The sequence below is a fragment of the Barbus barbus genome (genome assembly GCF_936440315.1).
Source record: "Barbus barbus genome assembly, chromosome: 30".
NCBI lineage: Eukaryota > Metazoa > Chordata > Actinopteri > Cypriniformes > Cyprinidae > Barbus > Barbus barbus.
The window spans coordinates 24,410,602-24,434,928 of NC_136758.1; the positions used below are offsets into that span (position 1 = coordinate 24,410,602).

Here is a 24,327-nt window from a genome sequence, read left to right on the forward strand (position 1 = left end):
AATTACACATTTTTATAACTATTAATAGCAGAAGCGTATGATTTTATCAGTCCAGTGGCGTTTGCTGATGTATATAAACACTAAACCAAACACATATTCCTTAATCTATATTATACAGACACTTAAATCATTAAAATATCCAGCCAAAGTGCTCTATCTGATCCCATTTCTGATGCAGAATCACAATGCTTCAATGTCACGTTTAAGTGAGCATTACAATCTTATCATGCGTAATCATTTGAAACCCTGCAGGTGTCACTGAATGAGCATCTAACGTGTCACGTGCTTACTGTGGCGCTCTGTTCCGGTCACGTGGCTAACAAACCCATGACGACAGACGTTCTCCACAGCAACGACATAAAGACGCCATTACCGTTGCGTTCTATTGACCTTTTCCTCACGACCGCGCTTCAAATTATTTATTGGTAAAACACCTGTAATACGAATCACATAAAGAACACATTTAAGCTAGAACGATGCTATTCGGTCTGACTAGGAAAGCAGACAAAAGAAGTCACGGGGCTCACCGCGAAATCTCACGGGCTCCGAGTCCAGAATGCGAAAATAATTACGTTGGGTACAAAATGGCGAATACTCTCTTCTCTTCGACATGCGCAGACTGAGAGGAGGCTTTCCCTCTGAAATGAAGCTCCGTTCCCATACATCCTTCCAGCCAATGGGCTTCTTAGTCGGGACGCTTCACAGTCAATTCGACCAATCAAAACCGTGGACAACGCAGAACAGGAAACATGTAGCCAATCGGAGGCCAGGATGGATTTGTTGTATTTGCAAAGAGTGAGAATCAAAGAACACCAATGAGAACGCGTCATTCGCAGCGCCGCTTTCGTACTCAGCAATCAGGTTGCGCGCTTCAGTTTAGCCAATAGAATTTTGCTCAGCGGGCACCCAATCGCAATGCTCGGAATTTGCCTACAGTTTCCCCGGCAGCCAATAGGGATCCGAGAAACACAACCTCAGCTCAACAGCTTGTTATTTCGTCTATGCCTTTGCAACCTAGTCGAATGCTGAGCTGAAGCAGTCATATAGGAGCATGTAAGTACGTTACCCATATATATTTCCACACAACATTCAAACACCGATTTCACTTCATGAAACCCGTATATTCTCGTTCGTTTTATGTAAACTCGCTAGTCTAAAAGTAATCCAGTCATATTTGTCGTTTTCCCGCGAAGGTATTTAGGCGACGAAGAGAAAAAAAATTGAATGGCAGAGCCTAGTCACAGCTAGTCGGCTTGTTTTCTCACAGGATCCGGTATTTAGCCGACGACTTTTTCTTAAACTAACCACCGAAAATCGACATGTTTATAGCCAAAAACTTGTAACTCAGTCTGAAGGGAAAAGTCGCCTCACGTAAATGTTGCGGAACTAACCCGACGAACAGTTTAAATCGACATAACAGCTTCACTATATTTAGCGTAACCGTCACAATTTGATTGACAGGCGTCAATAACAATCATAACTGTCAGTTTGTCGATCTTCGCACTCAATACCTCGGCCAATACAGTGTTAAGTGAGGGAAATGTGGGGTTAGTGGATGGTGGAGGGGCTGACATGGTGCAGGACGGTGTGTGAGCTATGATGGCGACGTGACACACACACACACACACACACACAGTGAGTGAAGCGGGAAGGGAAACACGCAGGGTTTGAAGGGGTTATGTTTTCCTTCAGTGACTCCGTGCTTTGTTTTTACACCATCAAGACATCGTAAGTGGCTCGGATTGGAGGTAAAGTCACGGTGAGGCAGTTAAAGCTGTGTTTTGATGGGTTGGTCTTGTTTATTTGATCATTTTTGAAGGGAGGAGGACGAGAAGTGGCTAGCCGCGTTAGCTGCTTTAGCATTTTCTCTGTTGTGTGTATTTGTGTTGTGCTGTCAAATCCTTCACACGTATACATGAGACACGTTTTTCAGCACATGGCGCCATATCGTGACTCTGTTTCTTTATGCGTGTGTGTTCTGTTTCAGCAGTCAAAACCAATCGAGCTGGACTCCCTCAAATAGCCATCAAGATGAAGGTGAGTCTGTGATCCTCTGCAGTTGTGATAGGCGACGCCTCCATAAATGAAGCCCAACATGCATCTGGAACAAAACACTTAAATGAATGAATCACATATGGATGGGGTTTTTATAGAAATTGTGATCAGAAAACTAAGCTCAGTAGTTCAATGATTGAGATAGACTTTCAGAATAACCAAAAGCATAATTTTCATAACATTTGAGTGCTGTAACTTTTTAAAGTGTTCTTTAATGTTTTTGCACATGCTTTTCATAACCGTAGCTATGCATAGAAAAAGTATTGATATGAATTTGTCTGTGCACCTAAATAATATTTACACTGTCCACAGGTAGCAGATGAACCTGCCTACCTGACTGTGGGGACGGATGTGAGCGCGAAGTACCGCGGTGCCTTCTGCGAGGCAAAAATCAAGACTGTTAAACGCATAGTGAAAGTTAAGGTAAGTTTAATCTATCTGATATAAATCTATCTTGTCAAGTCAGTTTTATTTGTATACTGCTTTTCACAATGCACATTGCTACAAAGCAGCTCCACAGCAAATCATGATTATAATTTCTGTAATATCTTAATATCTTCATGTTTTATAGTCAGAATTTAGCTGGATGATAATATATGTAATATTTTGTCCTGATAAAGCAATCATTTGCTATATAGTAGCTATATATCGCTTTGAAACTTATACATTTAAAACTGTCCCTGTTAAACAGTTCTTGATGTGCATTGCCAGCTATCAGTCATCTTAAATGTATCACTGAGCAACAATATAGTTACATTTTGTGATGATCTACACAATCAAGCAGTTAAGATTCACTATATAGTGTATATTGTTAAATGTGAGTATACTGTACAGGTGGATAAAGTTGTGTACTGTATATCCAACTTTATATCACTGGGCGATAACGCAGTTTGATTTGCAACAATATAAGCATCAGACAGTTAAGATTTGCCATATAGTATATCGCTTTGAAACTTATACTTTTTAAACTTTGTCCCCATCAAATAGTTATCGAAATGTGCATCGTCTGTCATCTAACAATCTTTTTAGAGCTTTTTCTGTAGGTTTCCAAAAGAAAAAACATTTGTGAAAGAGTAAGTTCAGAGTGCAGTGCATCTTATCTGTCAAGCCAGTGTCAGATGACATAGAGGATAAAAGTGTCATTTTCTGCTGGTGACGATACACAGATTGGTTATTATAAAAGTGTTGTGTTGCTTTAATGCAGAAGTGTTTGATGCACTTCACACTGCAAGATTTAGTAACACAGCAGGCCCATAAAGGAAAAGCAGGAGGTGATGATCCAGCTTTGTGAACTAGCTCCGCAGACCATTCAAGCATCACGTGCACAAAACATCTATCTTTCTATATAGAGTAGTCAATAAGATGGAAACTCATTTATGTTGTGAGAATGAACAATAAGCTTACAAATGGCTTAATTTGGATCAGCACCCACCAATCATAAGTATGTCGTTTTAAGGTTAATCCACACACTTCTGGTTTTGCTAGACCTTGTTGTACGTCATCAATGTTTTCTTTTTTTTCTTAAGATCTTGGTTTGTACTGTATTATCCGACTGAAACAAGACAGCCTTGGGTAAAACAGAGCGACACGTGCCTGAATTTTGTGTTGCACATTCTTATGTGTAACTGCAAGGAGATTCTAAGTAGTTGCTCTTGACAGTGCACTCATTAAGAAGCTTGTTCGAGAGAGATCATGAAGAACACGACATCTGTTACACAACCAGATTGCTTCACCTTCGCTGAACCATAATGCTACTGTCTTCCCATCCCTGTTGCTCTCACCATCATGTATTGGTGAACTTTTTCTATATTTTGTACCGTTTTTGTTTGCAGGTTGTGCTTAAAGGAGACAGCACCTCACAAGTCGTCCAAGATGACCAAGTCAAAGGACCCTTAAGGGTAAGAGAGACGTTTTTTGGACGCTGACTCTTCAGTTAATTCAAATGAAGTTTCCGGTAATGCTTGTATTAAAGTGTCTGGTTATTTCTTACTCATGCAACACTTATAAGAAAATACAGCTCAGTTGTAGCCATGTTTAAACTGAACTTTCTCTTTTTAACAGGCTGGGGGTATTTTTTACTGACCAAAACCCTTTACTTTTTTCACTTGTATAATTTGTGATCAACACTGTATGTCATTGTCAGTCATACTTTATACAAAAAAATTAGCTTGTTTCAGTTTTTCTTACAATGTGATTAAAATCATGTATGATGTTAAAATACAGTAACTGACAGAATGGCGACTACTTCATTTGTTTACTTGCAAAAGCCAATTTTTTTTCTCTGAAATTTGGCACTTAACATGTTGATTTTGAGTATCAGTGAATAAGTACAGTTATGGCTGGCTTACTGTTTGAAGAAACTGAACACCTTGTGTACTTTCTTAATTATAAGGCAAAAGTGCTTTATATCGTACACAATGTTTAATTCTAAATGAAAAGTTTGAAAAATGTTTTTTAACGTAATACTGCTTTCTATTTGTGTGACAAGTTTATTGCATGAAAAGTCATAATGTTATATATCTCTGGTCTCAGGTTGGCTCAACAGTGGAAGTGAAGAGCCCAGAGGGTAGACTTAGCGAAGCTGTCATCAGCAAACTCACAGATGCCAGCTGGTACACTGTGGGTACGTACAGACATGGCTGACTAAATCTCCCTTGAGTTGCTCTTATTGGACCCCTCTCAGACCCTATAATTGATTTTCTCTAAACTAAACTTGCAATTTATATTTCAAAGCTTTCTCATTCTTATTGCAGTTTTTGATGATGGAGATGAGAAAACCCTTAGAAGAACTTCACTGTGTCTTAAAGGCGAAAGACATTTTGCAGAGAGTGAGGTGAGGTGTTGTCTGCATCATGTGTCTTGTGAATAACAATTTTTCTCCCTCCCGTTTTAAAAAAAATATATTTTTCTCCATTTCTCTCTATAACAGACTTTGGACCAACTGCCCTTGACTAACCCAGAGCACTTTGGCACTCCAGTCATTGGAAAGAAGACAAATCGAGGTAGAAGGTCTTCTCAGGCAGTGTGAGTATTTACGGATCTTTCCTCTTTGTGCTATCTATCTTTATGTAGAAAATGTATTTGAATATCATTCTTTGTTAAATTGGCCATATTCCTCAGTCCACATCATGGGTTCTTGCACCTAAAACAATTCTAACTTTGTTTTATATGATCATTTCCCCACTTTCTTTCAGGCTGTTGCTAATGTAGCTTTAAGATTTCTATTTATACAAGATGTATAAGTGCAATAGTGTAATACTGAGATTGTTATAGTACGCTTCAGTTGTGTTGTTGTGCTCTCAAATTGTTACACTTCGGTTAGTTTAAATAACAAATAACATGCTTGGAGTTAAAGAAACACAATATCTTGATTCCCTGTTGGATCCTGAGCTGAAACGACCATTATTTTGTTAACATTATTGTTCAGTTTCCATTATTTATTTTCCTATATGCAAAAATGCAGTTTAGCTTTTCTGATCAGTGTTTTTAATGTGAAAGGGAGCATGTTTCAAATGTTAGTGCTCTGTTTGATGAAATGCAGTGCAGAAGATGAAAAGGAGTCTTCATCGAGTGAAGATGACGACGATGACAGGAGGAGGCTTAATGATGATCTTTTGGGGAAAATTGCCTGTGTTCAGAGTGGCTCCGATAGCGATTCTTGGCATTATGTCTTGGTGAGTCAATTACAAAATAATAAATTTAAGATTTTAAAACAAGCTAGAGAGATTGTAATGCATGAAGTAACTACATTTCTGAAAATGGTCAGTATTTACTCAAATTCATACTGTTCAAGCCTGTATGCTTTTGTCCTTGGAACACAAGAAGAATATTTTGCTAAATCTTCACACAGCTTTTCCATACAACGACAGTTCATTGTGACAGGTTGTAAGACCATCAAATCAGCATAAATCGGCTTTGAGAGTCGTTCTGTTATGTCATGCAATTGCTTGGATTGGGGAACTGATAAAGTGTCTAAAACTGTTGCATGGAAAAGATTGCTCAGTAAAAATGATGCACACAAAAACCTGCACATACTGGTTTTAAAACATGAGAATATATTTTTTAAAGAATATAGACCGAACCACTCTGGAGGTTTTGTATTGCTGCTGTTGGAAAGTACTTGCTGCAGTTTGTTGTTTTAGTGTTTGCAGTGAATTGTTGTACACAGATTAGATGTTTCAAATTGAATGTGTCAATGAAGACTCAATACTTTCAGTTCTAATAATGAATTCATTGATTACAGTATTCCTATAATCTGGTAAAGACTTGTTTTTTTTTTGAAGAGCTTTAATATTTCTTTCCTCTTTGAAGGTGATATCTCCAAGCTGCAATGATGACCTAACTGTCAAAAAGGACCAATGCTTAGTGCGATCATTTGCAGATTCCAAATTGTGAGTAAAATTGAAAAGTGTCTTTGACTTAAGACCTCATGAGGTCAAAATTACATTTGTTTCCTTTATTCCATGTCTGTTAGCTTTGCTCATTAAGCCATTCACAGGATTTTTAATGTTGATACTTTGCATTTAAAGTAACATGAATTGTTTTTGTTTAATAATAAGAAATGGAAACATTTTCATATTGTTGTGCTTTCTCTTGATTTATCACTGTTTGTGTTCTGTAGTCACACAGTGGCACGCAAAGATGTTCAGGAAGTAAACATCGACACCCTCTCCAAACCTGAGGGCTCCAACAGGAAAGGTACGAGACCCAAGATCAGCTGTGAGCCCTCATTGACTTAATACTGCCAGGTCAGAGCGTGATTTTTTTTTTTTATGCTCTCTTTCTTGTTCTCTCTTGCCAGGGTTTGAAGCAGCACAACACTTTCTTCAGTCCAGACAGATCCCTGACAACTGGAAAGTGGACTTGAGTGAGATTCTTGAATCCTCTAGCAGTGATGAAGACGACAATGATGAGGATATTGAAGGAAAAGAGGGCGAAGAGAAGGAGCCAGAACCAGAGGAAGTAAGACTCCAGTATTACTTTGTCGTTTCCATTTCTTTACCTCGAAATGGTGTTTCCGTCAAAACTTATTTATCAAGTTTTGAAAAGAGGTGATGTGCTGCTGACGTATTCAGAAGTTGGTGGTGTTGGAAAATTCTGGTCTTGTCTTTCGAACTTTTGAGCCATGGTTATTTTTTCTTCCTTTTTGACTCAGTGTTTCAGTTTATGCTCTTGCTTGAATGCTTGTTTCTTGGTCTCAGTGATTGGCATGTAGTTTTGTAGTGATTGCTCTGATTAAAGGGGCTGTCAGAGCTGGGCACCAGGCGCACTGAAGTAATACGAGGCTATTTGCGACCAGTGCTGATTGAGAGAATCCCAGTGTTGGTGTTTGTTGATTTGTGAAGACATTCCCGTGGCCCTTTACATCTCATGTTCTCGTACACCTTGATTAAGCCCACTGAATGGTCTCAGCATGTGGGAAAACCCCCAGGCTCTGGACAACAATGTCTCATTCTTCCTGCTCCCCGAGTTTGGACAAATGGCCATTTGCTTAGTTTTCCGACACGTTCCCATGGCAACTGCTCGTTCCTTTGGTTGTGAAAAGGCTGCGGGATTGGCCCAGTGGAGGTGTGCCAGTTCTGATGGTGGGCAGGGCTGAGCTCATCTCAAAGAGTCTTCTCTCCTCACTGGAGGTCGGGCACGTTGCACAATTATAAGGCCAGCATGTGAAAAAGATAAGTTGAAACATTTGTTTGAAATAAAATTCAATAACAAGAAAAACAACCCATTATCTTGAGAAAACCAGCACTAGGATTCAGTTTAAACTTTGAATGTGTGAAACTACACATTTTTAAAATTGACTAATCGGTCTTAAGGAAGCCCTGTATAATTTGACTAGCTTAAAAATTAGTGCATTTGATAGTTTAAGCATATTGCTTTGTGAATTCTGATATTTGCTGTATTGTGACTGTATCCGATCATTAAAAATACAGCCTAACTGATGCTTGACTCAGCAGAGCACTTTTGCGGAGTTCTCTTTCCTGTGCAACAGAGATGCCTCACTTTGATATTAAAAGCAGAAATTAGAATATGTAAGGTTTAAGATTTATTGCAACACAACCTTCAGGCAATGACACCCCCATATACTTGACTTAATATGCTATTTTAATATTTAATGTTTGCTTGACCGTTATAGCTCTTGATTGTCCATTCTTTCTGTAATGTGGAAGATGCCTGAACTAAAATGTTTTAAAATGTAATTGTTTCCATCACTGCTATTTTATGTATGCTTGTATGCAACCACAAACATGGTATTATTATTGAAATCCCATTCAGAAATGGATGTTTATTATGAGCTGGTTCTTTTTGACGAATCAAAAACACTTATGAATCAGTAGGAGCGGTTAATAAATTAATCTGACTCACTCGCTTTGTCACGTTCAACTCTGACAACTGCTGCGGTGTTGTATTTGTAAGGCTAGTGACACTTATATTAGTAAAATTACTGGCTAGTTATTCTTATGACAAATATGTAATTAAAGATGCACACCAAAACAGATTTTTTTTTAAATTTTATTTTAGTAAGTGATGTTTCATACAAAGAAGCTGGATGAGTAAAATGGGACCAATAATGTTAAAATATATGCCATGCATTAAAAATCTGTAAATAAGAAGTGCTTTTATTTAAGCCGATGTTTGAGTTCCTTATTGATTCTATGTACAACTCTTTTACTAATTTAGAAAAAAACAGTAGTTAGGCTAAATTCCTCACAATTCCCATTTGCTGCTTGCAGGATTTTAGCTTTTTTTTAATATACAAATGATCTTTTTAATTTGCATTGTAGAGTTTTTCAGGGTGTTTTATGCAAAACTGTCACAGAAAGGATCAAAGTGTTTGGTAATTGATCCTCAGTCAGTGATCGATTAGATATGCACTGAGAAAACTTTGTTTATGTGGCCTATGAGTTTAAAAAAGATGGTACTATGTTGCCAAACGTCAAATTCATGTTGCACTTGCTTTCTCTTAAACAGCCTGATGATGAGCCAGACCCAGAAGAAAGGGACCACTTTCTACAGCAGCTTTACAAGTTCATGGAGGACAGAGGTAATGCCTGCACATCAACCGTTGAGTTATAATCACTATGGGGGAAAAAAAATTAAATGGGGATTAGCAATCTTCCTGGGGGCGTATATCATGGCGGATGTCTTTTATAGTCTTTGTGTGTGTGTGTGTGTGTGTGTGGCCTCAAATGTTCCATTATTTTTTTGTATTTTTTTTTTCCCCCAATAGAAGAATCTCATGACTAGTTCTGCAGGGCACATTTTCAGTTTAACGCTTCTCTGCACCTTTGCTTTCCTTCCAGGGACGCCAATTAACAAACCTCCAGTGCTTGGCTACAAGGATCTCAACCTCTTCCAGCTCTTCCGACTGGTGCATATTCACGGAGGCTGTGACAATGTGAGTGTTCTTAGCTTTCCCACCATCTGTTTATTGTACTCGGCAAGTGGGAAGTGAGACCTTGCCAAAAATATGAAGCGAAAGTGGCCGCTGATTGAATTTATGAAGTTCACAGAGCTGGATTGAGTTGAAAAATTGCTTATCAAATGCATGTTCTATGAATGTTATTGAGGGTAATTATATTTGTAAGTTTGGACTGGTGATAATTGGGAAAATGGTTGAGCTTGTTCGAGTGATATCATGTTTCTCTAAGCTATCTGATCCCAGGGTGCGGTAGACAGATGTGCATGACAATACCAGCTCTGTGCAGCAAGAATTAGCACTTTTAGTCATCAAAAAGACTTGTGTAATGAGATGGTTTATTTTGTTTTTAGATTGAAAGCGGCTCTATTTGGAAACAGATCTACATGGATCTTGGCATCCCGGTTCTGAACTCTGCTGCCTCGTACAATGTGAAAACAGCCTACAGAAAGTAAGTGCATGCTCTCGCAATTCCTGCTGTACAGAACTATATTTGTTTACTCAGCAGCCAGTGTTCTTTTTGTGTCACTGGCAAATGGAGATAATTTTCCACTTTGGAAGGTGACTTTTGCTGCACTGTTAAAGGAACATTTTGAGTTATGTACAACTTAATGTTTATGGACTGCATCTGTGGTATGTTTCCGACTAAAGCAAACTGATTTTTTTTTTTTTTACTTATTCAGTGTAAACAAAGGAACAAAAAGCATGTTTACAGTTGCTGCGCCGTTTCTAAGATATACCTCATGTAATGCTTAAATAAAAAATAAACCCAGCTCTTTTGAAAATTGAAGCCTTGTTAAACAAGCATGGGGTTAAATATGATGATACCAGAGAATGGTTTCACTATCTTGACTGATGTTATGTTACAATTCTCTTGGCTGTCTCATTATCCTCTGCTCGAGTTAAAAATAAAACATTTGGAGAATGCACATTTTAACTTTTTTTTTTTTTTTAAATGACTCCCCTTGATTAATATTGTTAACATTACTTATCATTTGACTTCAGGTACCTGTACGGATTTGAGGAGTACTGCCGCTCCGCTCAGATCCAGTTCAGGACGGTTCACCACAACGAGCCACGACCAGACCACCAGCCAGAAGTGCAGTGCATGAAGACTGTGAAAAAAGAGAGCGAAGACACAGATGAGATGATGCAGCAGGTTACAGAGGAGCCTGGAACTAGCGAGGACAAACCTGCAGCAGACGCTGAGGAGTCAGATGCTGAGAGCGAAAAGGGACACAAGGATATCTGCTCGCCCAGGGTGAGTGTCTATCTGTCTTTCTGTTGGGCTGCTCTCAGGATGTTGGATTTTCATGCTCAAAGACCTGCCAGCTGCAGAGCAAAAACACTTATATTACAAGTGTTTTGTTTTTTTTGTCCTTGAATGAGTTAGAGGAAATGCACATGATGATACTAGAGAATGGTTTCGCTTTCATGACCTGATGTCATGTGATGATACACTTCTCTTGGCTGTCTGATATGCATTTTTGACTTTTAAATTGATTTTAAGGGCATGTCTGTTATTTGGGGTTTTTAAACCACAAATATTCATACAGACTCTCAAACCTCGTTCATATTTATGCACATTTACTATTTAATGAAAGTATTTAAAATGTTTACTGAACTATTCTTTTAAAAGGTTAGTGTTTGACCATTAGTAGCTGTCTAAATCATTTATTTGTACTACAATTAAGATATTTACTCTGCTGCTCTCGTTATTGCAAGTGTTTAAATGGTTATAATAGATCTAGAACGTAGGTTATCATAAACTTTCTCTTCGTAGAACATGTGACTTGACTTTAAATATTCAGAATAACCAATTTGTTTAGGAGTTTCACATTTATATATTTTTCTTCCTAGCTAAAATATCTTTGTTGTATGTGTGTGACTCCTCAGGGCCGGCGGCGGTGTACAGTGACCCCTGTGAAAATAGAGGTGAAAGAGCCTGTGAAACAGGAGAAACCAAAGGAGGAGAAGAAAAAGGAGGAGACACAAGGTGGAGGAGAAAACAGTGGAGAGGAGCAAAGAGAGAAATCTGATGGGGAGTCCCCTGGGAAACGACGCAGCCGCCGCCTTGAGGAGTCTGATAAAGATACTGATGATGAAGAACAGGAGGATGATGAAGATGAAGAAGACTATGGCGAAAGATCCAGACTCAGGGACCGGTATGTCACTATCTGTATTTAACCTGTTAAATGTTTAAAACTGTCTTGATGAACTGATTTATGCTACAATCCTGTAATGTCGTACCTAATGTCATTTAAACTCTGAATGGCTCTCTTGTGGAGCTTTTGGTAAGAAAACTGTCATGCATGTGATGAGGCTTAATTTTGGATTTGAACCTGTTCCTGCAGAGTCAAAAATGATGATACTAGAGAATGGTTTCGCATACATGACTGATCTCATGTGATGTTACACATCTCTTGGCTGTCTGATTCATCTCTGCATTTAAACAGGAGAAATAGTGTTAATTCTTTAGTAATTTCAGAATCAGAGCTACCTAGATTTCTTTGAGACCTTTTGTTGAAAGGGTCACCTTTTTGAGCTTTACTCAGTGCCTTATTACAAACTGATATCTTAATCTCAAATAACTTTGTTAAAATTGCCTGTTTTTGCTAAAGAGGTCTTCATTACCTCGAAAATGACTTGCTGTTGTTCATCACGTTGCACCACTTTGCTGTTTAGGGGCTGATATGTAAATTAGGTGATCATGCATTAATTTGCTTGTGGTTGGGATGGTAGTATTGTAATTTCTGAACAGTATTTTAATTTGTGCATCTTAGTTTCTATAAACTATGGTTAGGCTGGAGGAGCTTATGATTAGAGATGTTTTGGATATGTGTTTTGAAGGACATTTCTTACGCTCACCAAGGTGGCATTTATTTGATTGAACAGAAAAATGTTAATATTTCAAAATATTTCTGTTTTTACGATTTTAATACTTTAAAATGTGATTTATTTTTTTTCAGCAGCCATAACTCGCATGATCCTTCAGAAATCATTCTAATATGCGGATTTCATGCTTAAGCCTCTTTTCTTATCAGTGTTGAAAACCGCTTAATGTTTGTGGAAACTGTGATGCATTTTTAGAATTCTTTGATCAACTTTGAAAGTTCAAAAGAAAAGCATGTTTGTAAATATTTTGTTACATTGTCAATTTCTTTACTGACACATTAACAATTTATGCTTTCTTGCTGAATTGATTTCTTAAATTCTTACTGATACCAAACTTTTGAACGGTAGTATGTCTATATAGTATATCAAACAACAAAAGTTCAGTTTCCTATGACCTGGTCCTTTAAAATCTCTGTGTGGATAAAGAATCCAATCATTTGTGTTTGTTTGACAGAGATGATAGGGAGGAGGATGACGGCTGTGAGGACTCTGAGCATTCTGTGACTGGCACTAAAGTCAGAGTGAAATACGGCAAGGGGAAGACGCAGAAGATCTATGAAGCTAACATCAAGAACACACAGACTGATGATGGAGAGGTTCTTTACCTGGTGCATTATTACGGCTGGAATGTGAGGTGAGGGGTTAATGTGACTGCCCTTTAATGTTTAATTCACTTGTCATATGAAATGACTATAATTAGTAGATAATGACTGGATGCATGTGAAAATTATGGATGGAGTTTTTGCCTGCAGATATATATGGAATATTGTATATACTGCTCATTTCTGTAAAAAATTTGAAGGCTTGTTAAAAGAGAATGGGGTCAAATATGATGATACCAGAGAATGGTTTCGCTAACTTGACTGATGTCATGTGATGTTACACTTCTCTTGGCTGTCTGATTAACCTCTGCTTGAAATTCACATATGTTGTAATAAACCTTTAGGCCGTTACTATTCCAATATATGTGACCCTGGACCACAAAACACAATTTTTTGAAATTGAGATTCCTACATCATCTGAAAGCTAAATAAATAAGCTTTCCATTTGATGTATGGTTTGTTTGGGGAAGTCGTGGCCTAATGGTTAGAGAGTTGGACTCGTAATCCAAAGGTTGCGAGTTCGAGTCTCGGGCCGGCAGGAATTGTAGCTGGGGGGAGTGAACGTACAGCGGTCAATATCACGACTGAGGTGCCCTTGAGCAAGGCACCGAACCCCCAACTGCTCCCCGGGCGCCGCAGCATAAATGGCTGCCCACTGCTCCGGGTGTGTGTTCAGTGTGTGTGTGTTCACTGCTGTGTGTGTGCACTTTGGATGGGTAAATGCAGAGCACGAATTCCGAGTATGGGTCCCCATACTTGGCTGTATGTCACATCACTGTCACTGTTATGATAGGGCAATATTTGGCCGAGATACAACTATTTGAAAATTTAGCAAAAAAATCGAAATACTGACAAAATCGCCTTTAAAGTTGTCTAAATGAAGTTGTTAGCAATGCATATTACTAATCAAACATTAAGTTTGGATATATTTATGGTAGGAAATTCACTAAATATCTTCATGGAACATGATCTTAATATAACGATTTACCTAACGACTTTTGGCATAAAATAAAAGGATAATTCTGACCCATACTATGTATTTTTGGCTATTACTACACATGAGATTTTGTACCTCTCAAACAGCATGGGTTAAATGTCCATTGTACATTTAACAGGATTAGAATGGTTCACAAAGCCTGAAAGGGTTGGTTATTCACCTTGTGAATGATGACAATATTATTTAAGAGATTGTTTTGTCTCCGTAACAGATATGATGAATGGGTCAAGGCAGATCGAATAATATGGCCTATCGATAAGGGTGGAACAAAGAGAAAACAAAAGAAAAAAGTGAAGGTGGGTGGCAGGCTGTCTTAAAAACAAAAACAATATTTATCTTGAGAACCTTGGGAAAAAATAATTTCTGTGCTTTCCTTCACCATAGAATAAAGAAGATGGAGAGAAAGAGAAAGAGGAGGATAAACAGGCCAAACAAGGGATACGACGAGGCCGTCCTCCACTCAAATCTACCCCTCCCAGCACTTCCCGCAGTGAGTCCAAGACCCCCAGCAGTGAAGGTCGATCCAGCAGCAAGAACTCGCGGCCCACAGATGCCTCTGCCCTGCCAAATGGAGAGGGTAAGACTATCCATGTCAAAAGCTGTGTGTATAACTTGTGTGATCTTGCAGCTGAAGTTCAGGTCAGGTAAATGGAATGGAAATAACATCATGATGTGTGTTGTGGTACAAAAGTAACAGAAAGCTGCATTTTGCTATGTCATGAACAAACATTCTAGTTTCTGTAGTAAGATTAATGGCTTGGTGGGTTTTGTTCAACATTACTACTGTTATAAGTTACACATTTATGTATTTGGTGCATACATTTATCTGAATCATCTAATAGTGTATTCAATGCACATTTTACCAGAACATTTGTATGTTCCCTGGGACCCCATGACCTTGGCTAGTGCTTTAACATTTACTCTTCTTCTTTTTTTTTTTATTTTTTATATTTGAACAGGTACCCCTCGTCGGCGAACGAGGAGAACTTCTGGGATGTATGATTCGGATAGAGGATCTAATGGTAAGAGCAGCTCGCATTGCTTTGAATCGATACAAGTACAGCACCTGCTAAAACTGATAGCTTGATGGTTTTTATTTTGTCACCTTGCTTTAAAACACAGTTTTAAATTAAGTTAAAGAATACAATCCTTTACATTTCTTTTAAAGATCAGTTTCTCAATATGAAATGAAAGGCCAGCTATCATGTGGAAATTTATTTATATATGAGAAATATAAATGGGTAAGCTCATGCTGAACTGCAGGGTTAAAATCACATGAAATTGTGCTACAGTTTCTACACTTTACAAGTTTGTCCAACACCCATTTTAAATTTAATTGGGTCCGGTGTTGACTGTTTTTCAACAGTTGAACAGAAAACACAGATAATTGCTTTATCACTAGTTTTAAGCATCATGCCTGATGGTTAACATTCATGTGCACTAACCTGTATATTCATTCTTTTATTCATGTTTTTAGATTCAGGGAACTCCTCGGATGATAGTGAGTGCGAGGAATCTCCTGAGAAGAAGCTGGAATGGACCGAGACAACCGATCCATCCCTGACAGCAAAACAAGAGGCAGCTGAGAATCTCCCAGAGGAGAGCACAATGCCAGAACCTGCGCAGACTGAGCCTGAACTTCCCAGCAGCCCTCAGGAGATGCCCAACTTCAAGGAGAACGAGAGCAAACCCGAGGAAGACACATCCCTGCTCCCTGTTGAGTCTGATGACGGATCTCCAAAACCAAGAGCGAAGAAGCCTCGTTTGAAAGAACCAGGATCAGAGACTCCCACACAAACACCTGCCGCTGCTAATCACACCGAGACAGAGGAACCCTCCACTCCTCCGCGACCTGCGAAGAAGTCCCAGGAAACACCACACAGTAGTCCTGTAGAGAGAATAAAGCTGGTGGAGACAGCCGGCTCAGACACAGACTCCGCAACGGAGGAAATCGGCCCGTCAGAGCGAAGCACCGCAGTGAAACGCAAAGTCGCTGATCGGCGAACGCCGGAAAAGAAAATCTGCCTGGACAGAAAAGAAGAACCCAAAATACTTTCTCCAGTTAAAACCCCACTGCTGGAGAAGAAACCTGATCCTGAGAAGAAGGCCGAGGTGGTGCAGAAACCAGAGGAACACCCTTCTCCAACATTGTCATCTCCCAGTAAAGATATAGAGTTGAAATCGGAGATGCCCGCTCTTACTAGAGAGGTGCACCTCAGGGTGGAACCTCCTTGTCCAGAGCTGGAGGATCCAACAGCAACCACAAACGAGGACATGATGCCTCAAATCGGCCCCGAAGCACTGGTATGCCATGAAGTGGACCTTGACGATCCAGAGGAGAAGGACAGGCCCTCTGGTGAAGAGTTACTGATAATGATGAAGGAAGCGAAAGCTCAGCCTCTAGAGACTTCCAACCAACTTCCTCATGTCTTGGCTGCAGTGGGACCTCCACGACTGTTTTCCCCGTCTTCTGCCCCCAGCCCGGACGAATCTCACAGCACTAAGAGTGAGAGCGATGCCACCATCGAAGTGGACAGCGTAGCAGAATCACAGGAGGGGCTCGGGGAGAACGAGTCAACTCTTAGCTTTGATGCTAGTGCAAGTTCAAGCAATTCCAGCATCTCTCTACAGGATCGAGATGGAAAGGACAGAGGTAGGTTAAAGCTTGATGCACATTTAGATAATGCCAATAGCTGACTTTTGAAACCTGGTTTTGAAGAGTAAGCCATATGAATTGGGGAAAAAAAAAAAACTATTTGACTTTTGGCCTAAATGTTATGATCAGCAATAGACCTTAGTCGGAGTAACACCATATTTCATTTTTGACAGGAGTGCAAATAGCTGTGAGGGACTGAATTACAGTGTACAATGGATTGTACTGTTGTTCAACAACATACCGATTGTTTAGCTGATGAAATGTATATCCAAAAAAAACCCCATAATTTTGAGAAGACAAAAGCTCCAGAAAACAGTTTTAAAAGTTGAGTTGTGATTTAATATACCTTTTATACAGTGCGTGTTTTCATAAAGACTGTAAGGCAGCCCCTCAAATTGTGTTAAATTCAATATAGCGTCTAATATGATTAATTTCTATATATTGTCTATCACTATATTTGCATTATTTTTGTGTCAAAGAATTGGTTTGACTGCTTGGCTGCTTTTGTTCTGTGAGGTTCACTTATTTGTTTTGTTCCTAATCTGAATTTTCAGGTCAGAAGAGGTTATTGGATTGCACTACTGGCTCGTCAGCCAAGAAGCAAAAACGCAGCCAGAAACGTTCAAGCGCTGTATGTAAAACAGAGAAGAATGGAGCAGGTGAGTGTTTTGATGCAAGTTCAAAGCCTTGAAAGCATTTATGAATTGATGTCCAAGACGGGGTTTACTTTTTCTATTAGTTGTTTGCTATAAACTGATATTAAAGTTATTAATATTATTTATTTATTTTATTTTCTTCCTTACGATTCATATCCTGAAAGGTTAGGTCAGGTTTAATAAATTAGTTTTTTCAGTAAATATGATTGAATATATGTTAAAAATATGAGGTTGGAGTCAAATATGATGATACTAGAGAATGGTTTCGCTATCTTGACTGATGTCATGTGATGTTACACTTCTCTTGGCTGTCTGATTAGCCTCTGCTTCATTTCTCATGCTCAAAATTAAACATTTTAGCTTTAATTTCTATTTGTTACCAGTGATGGCTTTAACAGTGTATGAGGGGTAAGTTTTGTCAAAGCTGATAAAATCTCTCTCTCTCTCTCTCTACGTCTCCAGGTCACAGTAGCGACAGTGAGGACCTGTCAGCCATGGACAGCTCTAATAAGCTAACCCCAGTCAAGCACTCCAGCCTATCCAAGAGCCAGAAGCTTTCTCGGTCCCCCAGTCTGGTTTCTCCCAACAATAAAGACATGGAGAAAGACAAGCACAAAGAGAAGCAGTCCGTCCCTTCCCCCCGCACATATAAGTGGTCTTGCCAGCTGAGTGAGTTTCCAAACTTTACCAAAGTTAATGTGACACATTTTGCATGTGGCTTCTCATGCTTTGTTGTCTTCAGATGTTATATAACACATACTTAGATTTCTTTTGGTTGTATCTGAGATGCATATCAAAAGTTAAATTGTACACAGTAATAGTTAAACTGTATGAATCAATTGCATCAAAGGTTGGTTTATAGATAGGATTATGCAAATACAATATATTGGCTCATTTTAATGCTTGGGAAATTGTTAAATGTACCCAGATGTCTCTGGATGTCTTCTAAAGTGGATCCATGCAGCTGTAGTTGAAGTGTCTGTAGTCTCAGATGAATTCTTGGAGACTTTTACATCCTGTCCTGACTGGTTCCTGCTTCCTGTTTTTCACAGCTGAGCTGGACAGCATGTCAAGTGCTGATCGCATTTCATTTTTGCAAGAGAAGCTACAGGAAATCAGGAAGTACTACATGTCGCTCAAGTCTGAGGTGGCTTCCATCGACAGGAGGCGGAAAAGGTTAAAAAAGAAGGAGAGAGAAGGTAAATGTGCTTTTTTTTTTTTTATAATAATTTGTTCATTCTTTACTGCTACTAATACTATTATTAGTATTATTATTTTATCCCACTTTTCTTCCTGTCTCACTACTGTTCTGTCAAAAGGCGTAAATGCCCCAAAAATTAAAATTAGTAATAATAATGTTAATTAAAAATGTTTTTTTTCTCGTAAAATGTAAATGGTGTTCGCATTTCTCAATTTCTTGTCTTTTATGAATTATTAGCCTTTGACAATAATAATAATAATAATGATAATATTAGTAGAATTGTATTATTATTATGTATTTATTAGTTTATAACTATTATTATTAAACTGATAATAATGACAAAAATATTCATTTAATAATAATAATAATAATAGCTATGATTAATGTTTATTTTGTTCATCGGGTTTAAAGAATTTGAAAATTGTATTGAATGTTGATAAATGTAAACAGTGTTTGAATTAGTCAATTTCTGGTCTTTTATGATTTCTTGACCTCTAATTTCTGATCAACAGTGTCCCACACCACAGCGTCCACATCATCAGGCTCGTCCGACACAGGCATGAGCCCGTCTTCAGCTTCCCCCACTCAGAACACTGTGGCCGTCGAGTGCAGGTGATGTCACGCCCGTGTCCCGCCCCCCTGCCCCGCTCCGCCTTCTCAGCATCCTGCAGCCTCCACAGAGACACGCTGGCATACTGATGGGCCAGAGCAAGCAGCCAATAGCACTTGACTGCCCAGCGCCTCCACGTCTCTTCTGATCCCTATTGGCCACTCCCACCTTCTGCACTTTGTAAACTGATCCTGCCTCCTCTCGCTCGCTGTCGCACCAGGGAACAGACTCCACGTGAGGGTTGAATGTAATCTATGAAATCAAAGCTTACGATTTATCCATCCAGAACGAATACGATGGCACTTTTCACTTCGCTCTCTACAAACGCTGAACAGAAACCTCCTCTTACTGCTTCTACACAGCAGGGACTGAATTTGGATGCAGTAGTCAATCAGTTGTACGTTCCTCTATCAGAACATGGTAAGAACATCGTCTCAGATCCCTAGGTATTGGTCACCTTAACCAGCTGGACATGGTTATTCAAAGAAAGGTCAATTGTAGTGCGCTTGTTCCATCAGAACTGCCAAAGTACATGTTACAGCAGAGTGCCCTATTTTGGAAAAGTAGGACAAAGTCAATTGCAAACGGGAATGTAGTTTACTGAAAACTGCAGCCGGCGTCTTCCACTTCTATCTTAGTATGCGAGCACAGAGAATTATGCAAAACCTATTTTTGTTGTCTCTTTTTAAGAAAATGAAAGCTAAACTACATAACATGTTTACAGTGGAAGTTACGAGATAAAACTGTTTTCAGTGGACTAATTTCCTTTGCAAATGTATTTTGTCTTTTTATATGTAATTGCAGAGTTTTATTTTAGTATGGAAAATTTCAAAAAGTATATATCGCAGCCGTGAAGTTATTTAATGAAAGATTTCTAGAGCTGAAATTTTTGTGTAAAGTAAAGGTATTATCTTGCAACTTGTTAAATATATTTATTCAGTCCGTGGACAGCATTTTTGTATTTTTTACAAGATGAGAATCACAATCGTCCCACATTCGGTTCGGTCGGTGGGGTAGAAAGAATATTTTGTCGGGTCATCTTGAACCCTTGAATGTGATGTCACAATTTGGGTAACTACTGTGCAGTAAACCGCATCTTCCCCTGTTTTTATTTTTATTTTTTATTTTTCCTCCATTTGGGCCCGAAGCTCCCCTGATGGAACACCAGAAATCGGTGACCCGCTTTTTCCTCCCCATTCTTGTTTATTTCAGATTGTCTGGTACTTTATAATTTAATCCTTAATTCTCATTTTAATTTTGAGTTCTTGACCAATTGAATAAACGAGTTGCTTCTCACAGGAGTATGTTAAGCCCAGGGGTTTCTTACCGATTGTTCCTTTTGTAAATAGATCTTTCAAAAACCATGTATTTGAAAAATACATTTTACACAAACTGTAAAAATGATTTATTATTTTTTAAACCGTACATCTTTGTATATTAATTTTCTATGTCAAGTTGGTAGAAGCATTAGCACATCTTTAGACTGTATATACACTCGACCATTTAGGAACCTAAACCCAAGCACTCTAGAGTGATGACCCATATGACTATGCTGTAGGCATCGATTAATTCACTGCGATGAAATTGTGAAAACTTGCTTCCCTGTGACTTCAGTTTATTTACAGATTCCTGGATGAAGAAATGAAGGCATTAGGTTCCTGAGCAAAGCCATTGTATCTTTATGTAAAATAAAAGGTCTTCTCATTTCTAATAAAGTTTTGAAATATTCAGAAATATTTTTCTTCTTTCTTAACTGGTTGAAAACTCACAGAAGCAACCAGGGGAACATTTTAACCTATTTGGCAGAGGAAAAATGCATTCCTGTATTTTTAGGACAAAATAAATCATCAGAATTTTCCTTCAAATTTTAATCCCGCTATTTTATTCTAAGATTAAATCCACATGGCTTAAAGGGAGTATAAACAAATACTACCACAGTGTGGAAATACTTCACATTTAACTTTGTTCACATGTCACAATGCAAAATTGCAATAAAAACGGCTCTAAAAAGGGACAAAAATCTATTTGTTTTGGACTGAATTTTGCCATGTTTTCTGAGATTCATCTAGCTAATCAATACCAATAAAATCTACAAAGAACTTAGACTTGTTAAAGGAATTTTCAATAATTTGCTGAAAGTTTACTCGCCCTCAGGCCATCCCAAAATGTAGATCAGTTTGCAGGTTTGGAGTAATTTGGTTTTACATCGCTTGTTTACCAATGGATCCTCTGCTGTGAATGGGTCCAAACAGCTGATAAAAACATCACAATAATACACATGATTCCAGTCTGTCAGTTAATATATATATATAATATATTGTGAAGTGAAATGCTGTTTGTAAGAACCAAATCCATAAAACTTAAAACCACTGCTTCTAGCTAAGTCTACTATCCATAATATTGCTTTCTACAGTCAGTCACAAAGTAAGCTTGTCTGAATTGGGAGAGGAATACGCACTGATCAAGCAAAAATTGTTCTTAACAAATATTTCAGTCTATTTTGATGTGAGAAGACCACAGGGGATGGATTTTTTCACAGAAGGAAGCGTTACGGATTAAGGACTGATATTTTGGCCAGAAGTGAAATTTCAAAGTTAAAACGACTTTCATTTCACAAGATCGGAGTTGTGTGGATTATTGTGATGTTTGAACTCATGACGGCACCCATTCGCTGCAGAGGATCCATTGGTGAGCAAGTGACGTAATGCCAAATTTCACCAAATCCGTTCTGATGAAGAAACAAACGCATCTTGGATGATATGAGTGAGAATATTAGCAGATTTTCATTTTTGGGTGAACTATTCCTTTTAATTTCATTAGCGAAATTATACATTAACGAGACTGAATATTAGAGTTGACTTTTATTTTGCAGCACAATAACAAAATCAAGATCTTTCGTGTTTTATGGAAGACCAGCATAATAGTCAAAACAAGAGTCTGTCCTTTGGGAAACCAAAACTCCCAACGATCCAGTTATCCGAAGAGCCGGCAGACACCATTCCCAGTGCCTGCGTCCTCTGCCCTGTGGCTCCAGTTCGGAGGGCCCTGCTCCATGCTGGAATAGAGAGAGCCTGGCGTAACGGTCTGGACTTCAGTCCAGCAGCAGATGATTATCGTGGCTGTCCTAATAAACCGGCTTTAGCAGCCAACGCTTCATTCTGCTGGATGTGATACTCCTGAAAGCGCATGGAGATCCTCTGTGTCATCTTCAGATACTTCTGCAAGCAGCTCTCAGAACATGAAGTCTGGAAAGAAAAGTTACATCAATAATTTTGTTTTAAATTATTTATTTAGCCTCAATCACAATCACACACCTCTTCTGGCTTGACCTCTCTTGTGGTGAAATCTTTGACACAATCCATGAAGCAGTTTTCTGTCAGTTTATTGTAGGTTCCCAGAAATTCTTTGAACTGCAAAATACAAAGATGGACAGTTAAATAGCTATTTAATGATTTAAGAACTAGACAATAAGTGTGTATGGTTATGTCTCACCTGTTTGATCTGGTCTGATTCAGTGACCTGAGCTGCCATAGTAACAATACAGTGGGATGCTGGGGATGAAATGAACCAAGAGCATTTAAACCAGAAAATCTCGCCGTTTTCATTGACAGCGCTGAGGCTGCTAAATAAATACGTTCATTTCTAATAGAGGCCTCAAAATTACATCAGTGTGAAGATCAGTGGCTACATTAGCCATTAGCATTATATCACATGTACATTTATAACACGCGAAAAATGCCTTTCAAAATAAGTATATTAATAAACGCCTTATAATAAATAAGATGCACACAATAAATGTAACAAGACGCAAAGCACGTTAAAAAAACACACATTAAAGCTTTTACCTTTGCTGTCAGAGCTCAAGATGTGAAGGACATGTGAGAACAGAACACATACCCGCTGCTCCACATCGGCAGATTCGACACCAAGAGCCCTCATGAAATAAAAATAAAACTTACGCCAAAAAAGTTATTACATTTGTATTTTATGTAATATATTTTTTACATAATTTATACATAATTTCTGTTTAATTTTCACATCTTGTGAAAATGTACAGACATAATACACTAAAAAAAGCACCCCTTCTTTTGATTATTTAAATGCTTTATATCAGCATCTTATCTTAAAATTAAAATATGAAATATTGTAAAACAGTTTTTTTAAACATTCTCGGTAGTTTTGAAATTCAGAAGATTTATCACTGCGCAAAAAATTAGGGATAAAAGCTAAAAAAAAAAAATCTTATATTTACCAAATCAAATAAATTCTAATAAGGACCAAATGGGGGCAGCAATGTCAAGATTTCTTTGCAGGGGAAGACTTTTATTTTGAAATCTGCCTTGTGGTCATTGTTTCCGGGATCACGGTTGGGAAGTTTTGTTGTCAACAACAACCGACGCTGAGTAAAATAACCTTATTTACAGCTGAAATTAAACATCCTTTCAATATCACATTAAAATACTACGAAATTAAGTCGGGATTTACTATAATAACAGAAATGAGAGGCTGAGCCAACCTGCTGCTTTTAAAAATCACCTGCGGCGGGAAATTTAAAATCAATACTAACAACACCGGAGTGATTAATGTGTGTCATCTGTGGATATCTCTGGAAATAAATGCAATAATCGTTATTTTGACGTCGAGTTCACGGTAAGACTGTTAGAAACGCCTGAAAATGATCAAAGCCTTAGACTACTAACGTTAACCACTGGGCCTCTACATACTTATCAACTGTTTAAAGACTGACACCAGTGAAAACAAACGATATCTCTTATTGAACTGTCTTATTACTGATATAAAAGTGGAAATGGACCCTTGTTGTGTGTCTGTGGTCAATAACACGCGCTTAAACGACTCTACATCCAGTTCTGATGCAGCAGATGTGTTAATTAATTCAACCAGAGCTGCTTTGGCTGCCAGCAGAGAGGAAATACAGAATGAGAGTCATAATAAAGTTAATATTTACATCAGGAGACTATCAGACTCTGAAGATGTTCGTTCTGTGAATGAGAGAGAAATCCCACCTGTGCACCGTCTGAATATTCCTTCAGCTTTAGATACAGGTAACACTATTAGATTGATTATAGTTAGAGTGTGAGATAAATTAAAGGATCAAAATATATATATTTTTTTTACTTGAATTCAGTTGAACCCCATGAACAACATCCCAGTGGATCACCAGATCAATTTGCTGACATTTTTCACAAAGTGAGTTTTTTTTCTTTCTTTGCTACA

At 38.3% G+C, this 24,327-nt stretch overlaps 3 protein-coding genes across 6 annotated transcripts in view; 2 read left to right on the forward strand and 1 right to left on the reverse strand.

Moving 5' to 3' along the window:
• Positions 1-327: 327 nt before the first annotated feature.
• LOC306850745 (AT-rich interactive domain-containing protein 4A-like) lies at positions 328-20,823 on the forward strand. 3 transcript variants are annotated; one of them, XM_079386584.1, is made up of 25 exons: positions 328-1,053; positions 1,988-2,037; positions 2,368-2,478; positions 3,888-3,953; positions 4,588-4,678; positions 4,809-4,888; positions 4,985-5,079; positions 5,597-5,729; positions 6,367-6,446; positions 6,677-6,753; positions 6,857-7,017; positions 9,028-9,100; positions 9,360-9,454; positions 9,829-9,926; positions 10,481-10,736; positions 11,372-11,640; positions 12,825-13,004; positions 14,181-14,265; positions 14,354-14,546; positions 14,929-14,991; positions 15,447-16,622; positions 17,180-17,284; positions 17,744-17,950; positions 18,334-18,480; positions 18,995-20,823. In XM_079386584.1, exons 2-25 carry the CDS (start codon positions 2,032-2,034, stop codon positions 19,096-19,098), a joined length of 3,951 nt encoding a protein of 1,316 aa, XP_079242710.1. In that variant the 5' UTR covers positions 328-1,053; positions 1,988-2,031; the 3' UTR covers positions 19,099-20,823. The 3 variants fall into 3 exon arrangements, with proteins under 3 accessions (XP_079242710.1, XP_079242712.1, XP_079242711.1); XM_079386585.1 differs by having other exon boundaries at positions 1,002-1,057; XM_079386586.1 differs by lacking the exons at positions 17,180-17,284; positions 17,744-17,950; positions 18,334-18,480; positions 18,995-20,823 and adding an exon at positions 16,799-16,907.
• A 126-nt stretch (positions 20,824-20,949) lies between these two features.
• On the reverse strand, positions 20,950-22,995 carry LOC306850167 (mitochondrial import inner membrane translocase subunit Tim9). Its single transcript, XM_079385633.1, has 4 exons — positions 22,938-22,995; positions 22,585-22,643; positions 22,407-22,502; positions 20,950-22,337 (listed from the first exon to the last, which is right to left on the reverse strand). Exons 2-4 carry the CDS (start codon positions 22,621-22,623, stop codon positions 22,203-22,205), a joined length of 270 nt encoding a protein of 89 aa, XP_079241759.1. The 5' UTR covers positions 22,624-22,643; positions 22,938-22,995; the 3' UTR covers positions 20,950-22,202.
• A 441-nt stretch (positions 22,996-23,436) lies between these two features.
• Positions 23,437-24,327, forward strand: part of LOC306850595 (protein TALPID3-like) — a 115,561-nt gene continuing 114,670 nt past the window's right edge. Inside the window, exons 1-3 of one of the 2 annotated variants that reach the window (XM_079386302.1) lie at positions 23,437-23,742; positions 23,959-24,155; positions 24,239-24,300. The gene's annotated coding sequence lies outside the window, so the exon portion shown is untranslated. The remainder of the gene's footprint in view (positions 23,743-23,958; positions 24,156-24,238; positions 24,301-24,327) is intronic. The other variant, XM_079386303.1, reaches the window with a different exon arrangement.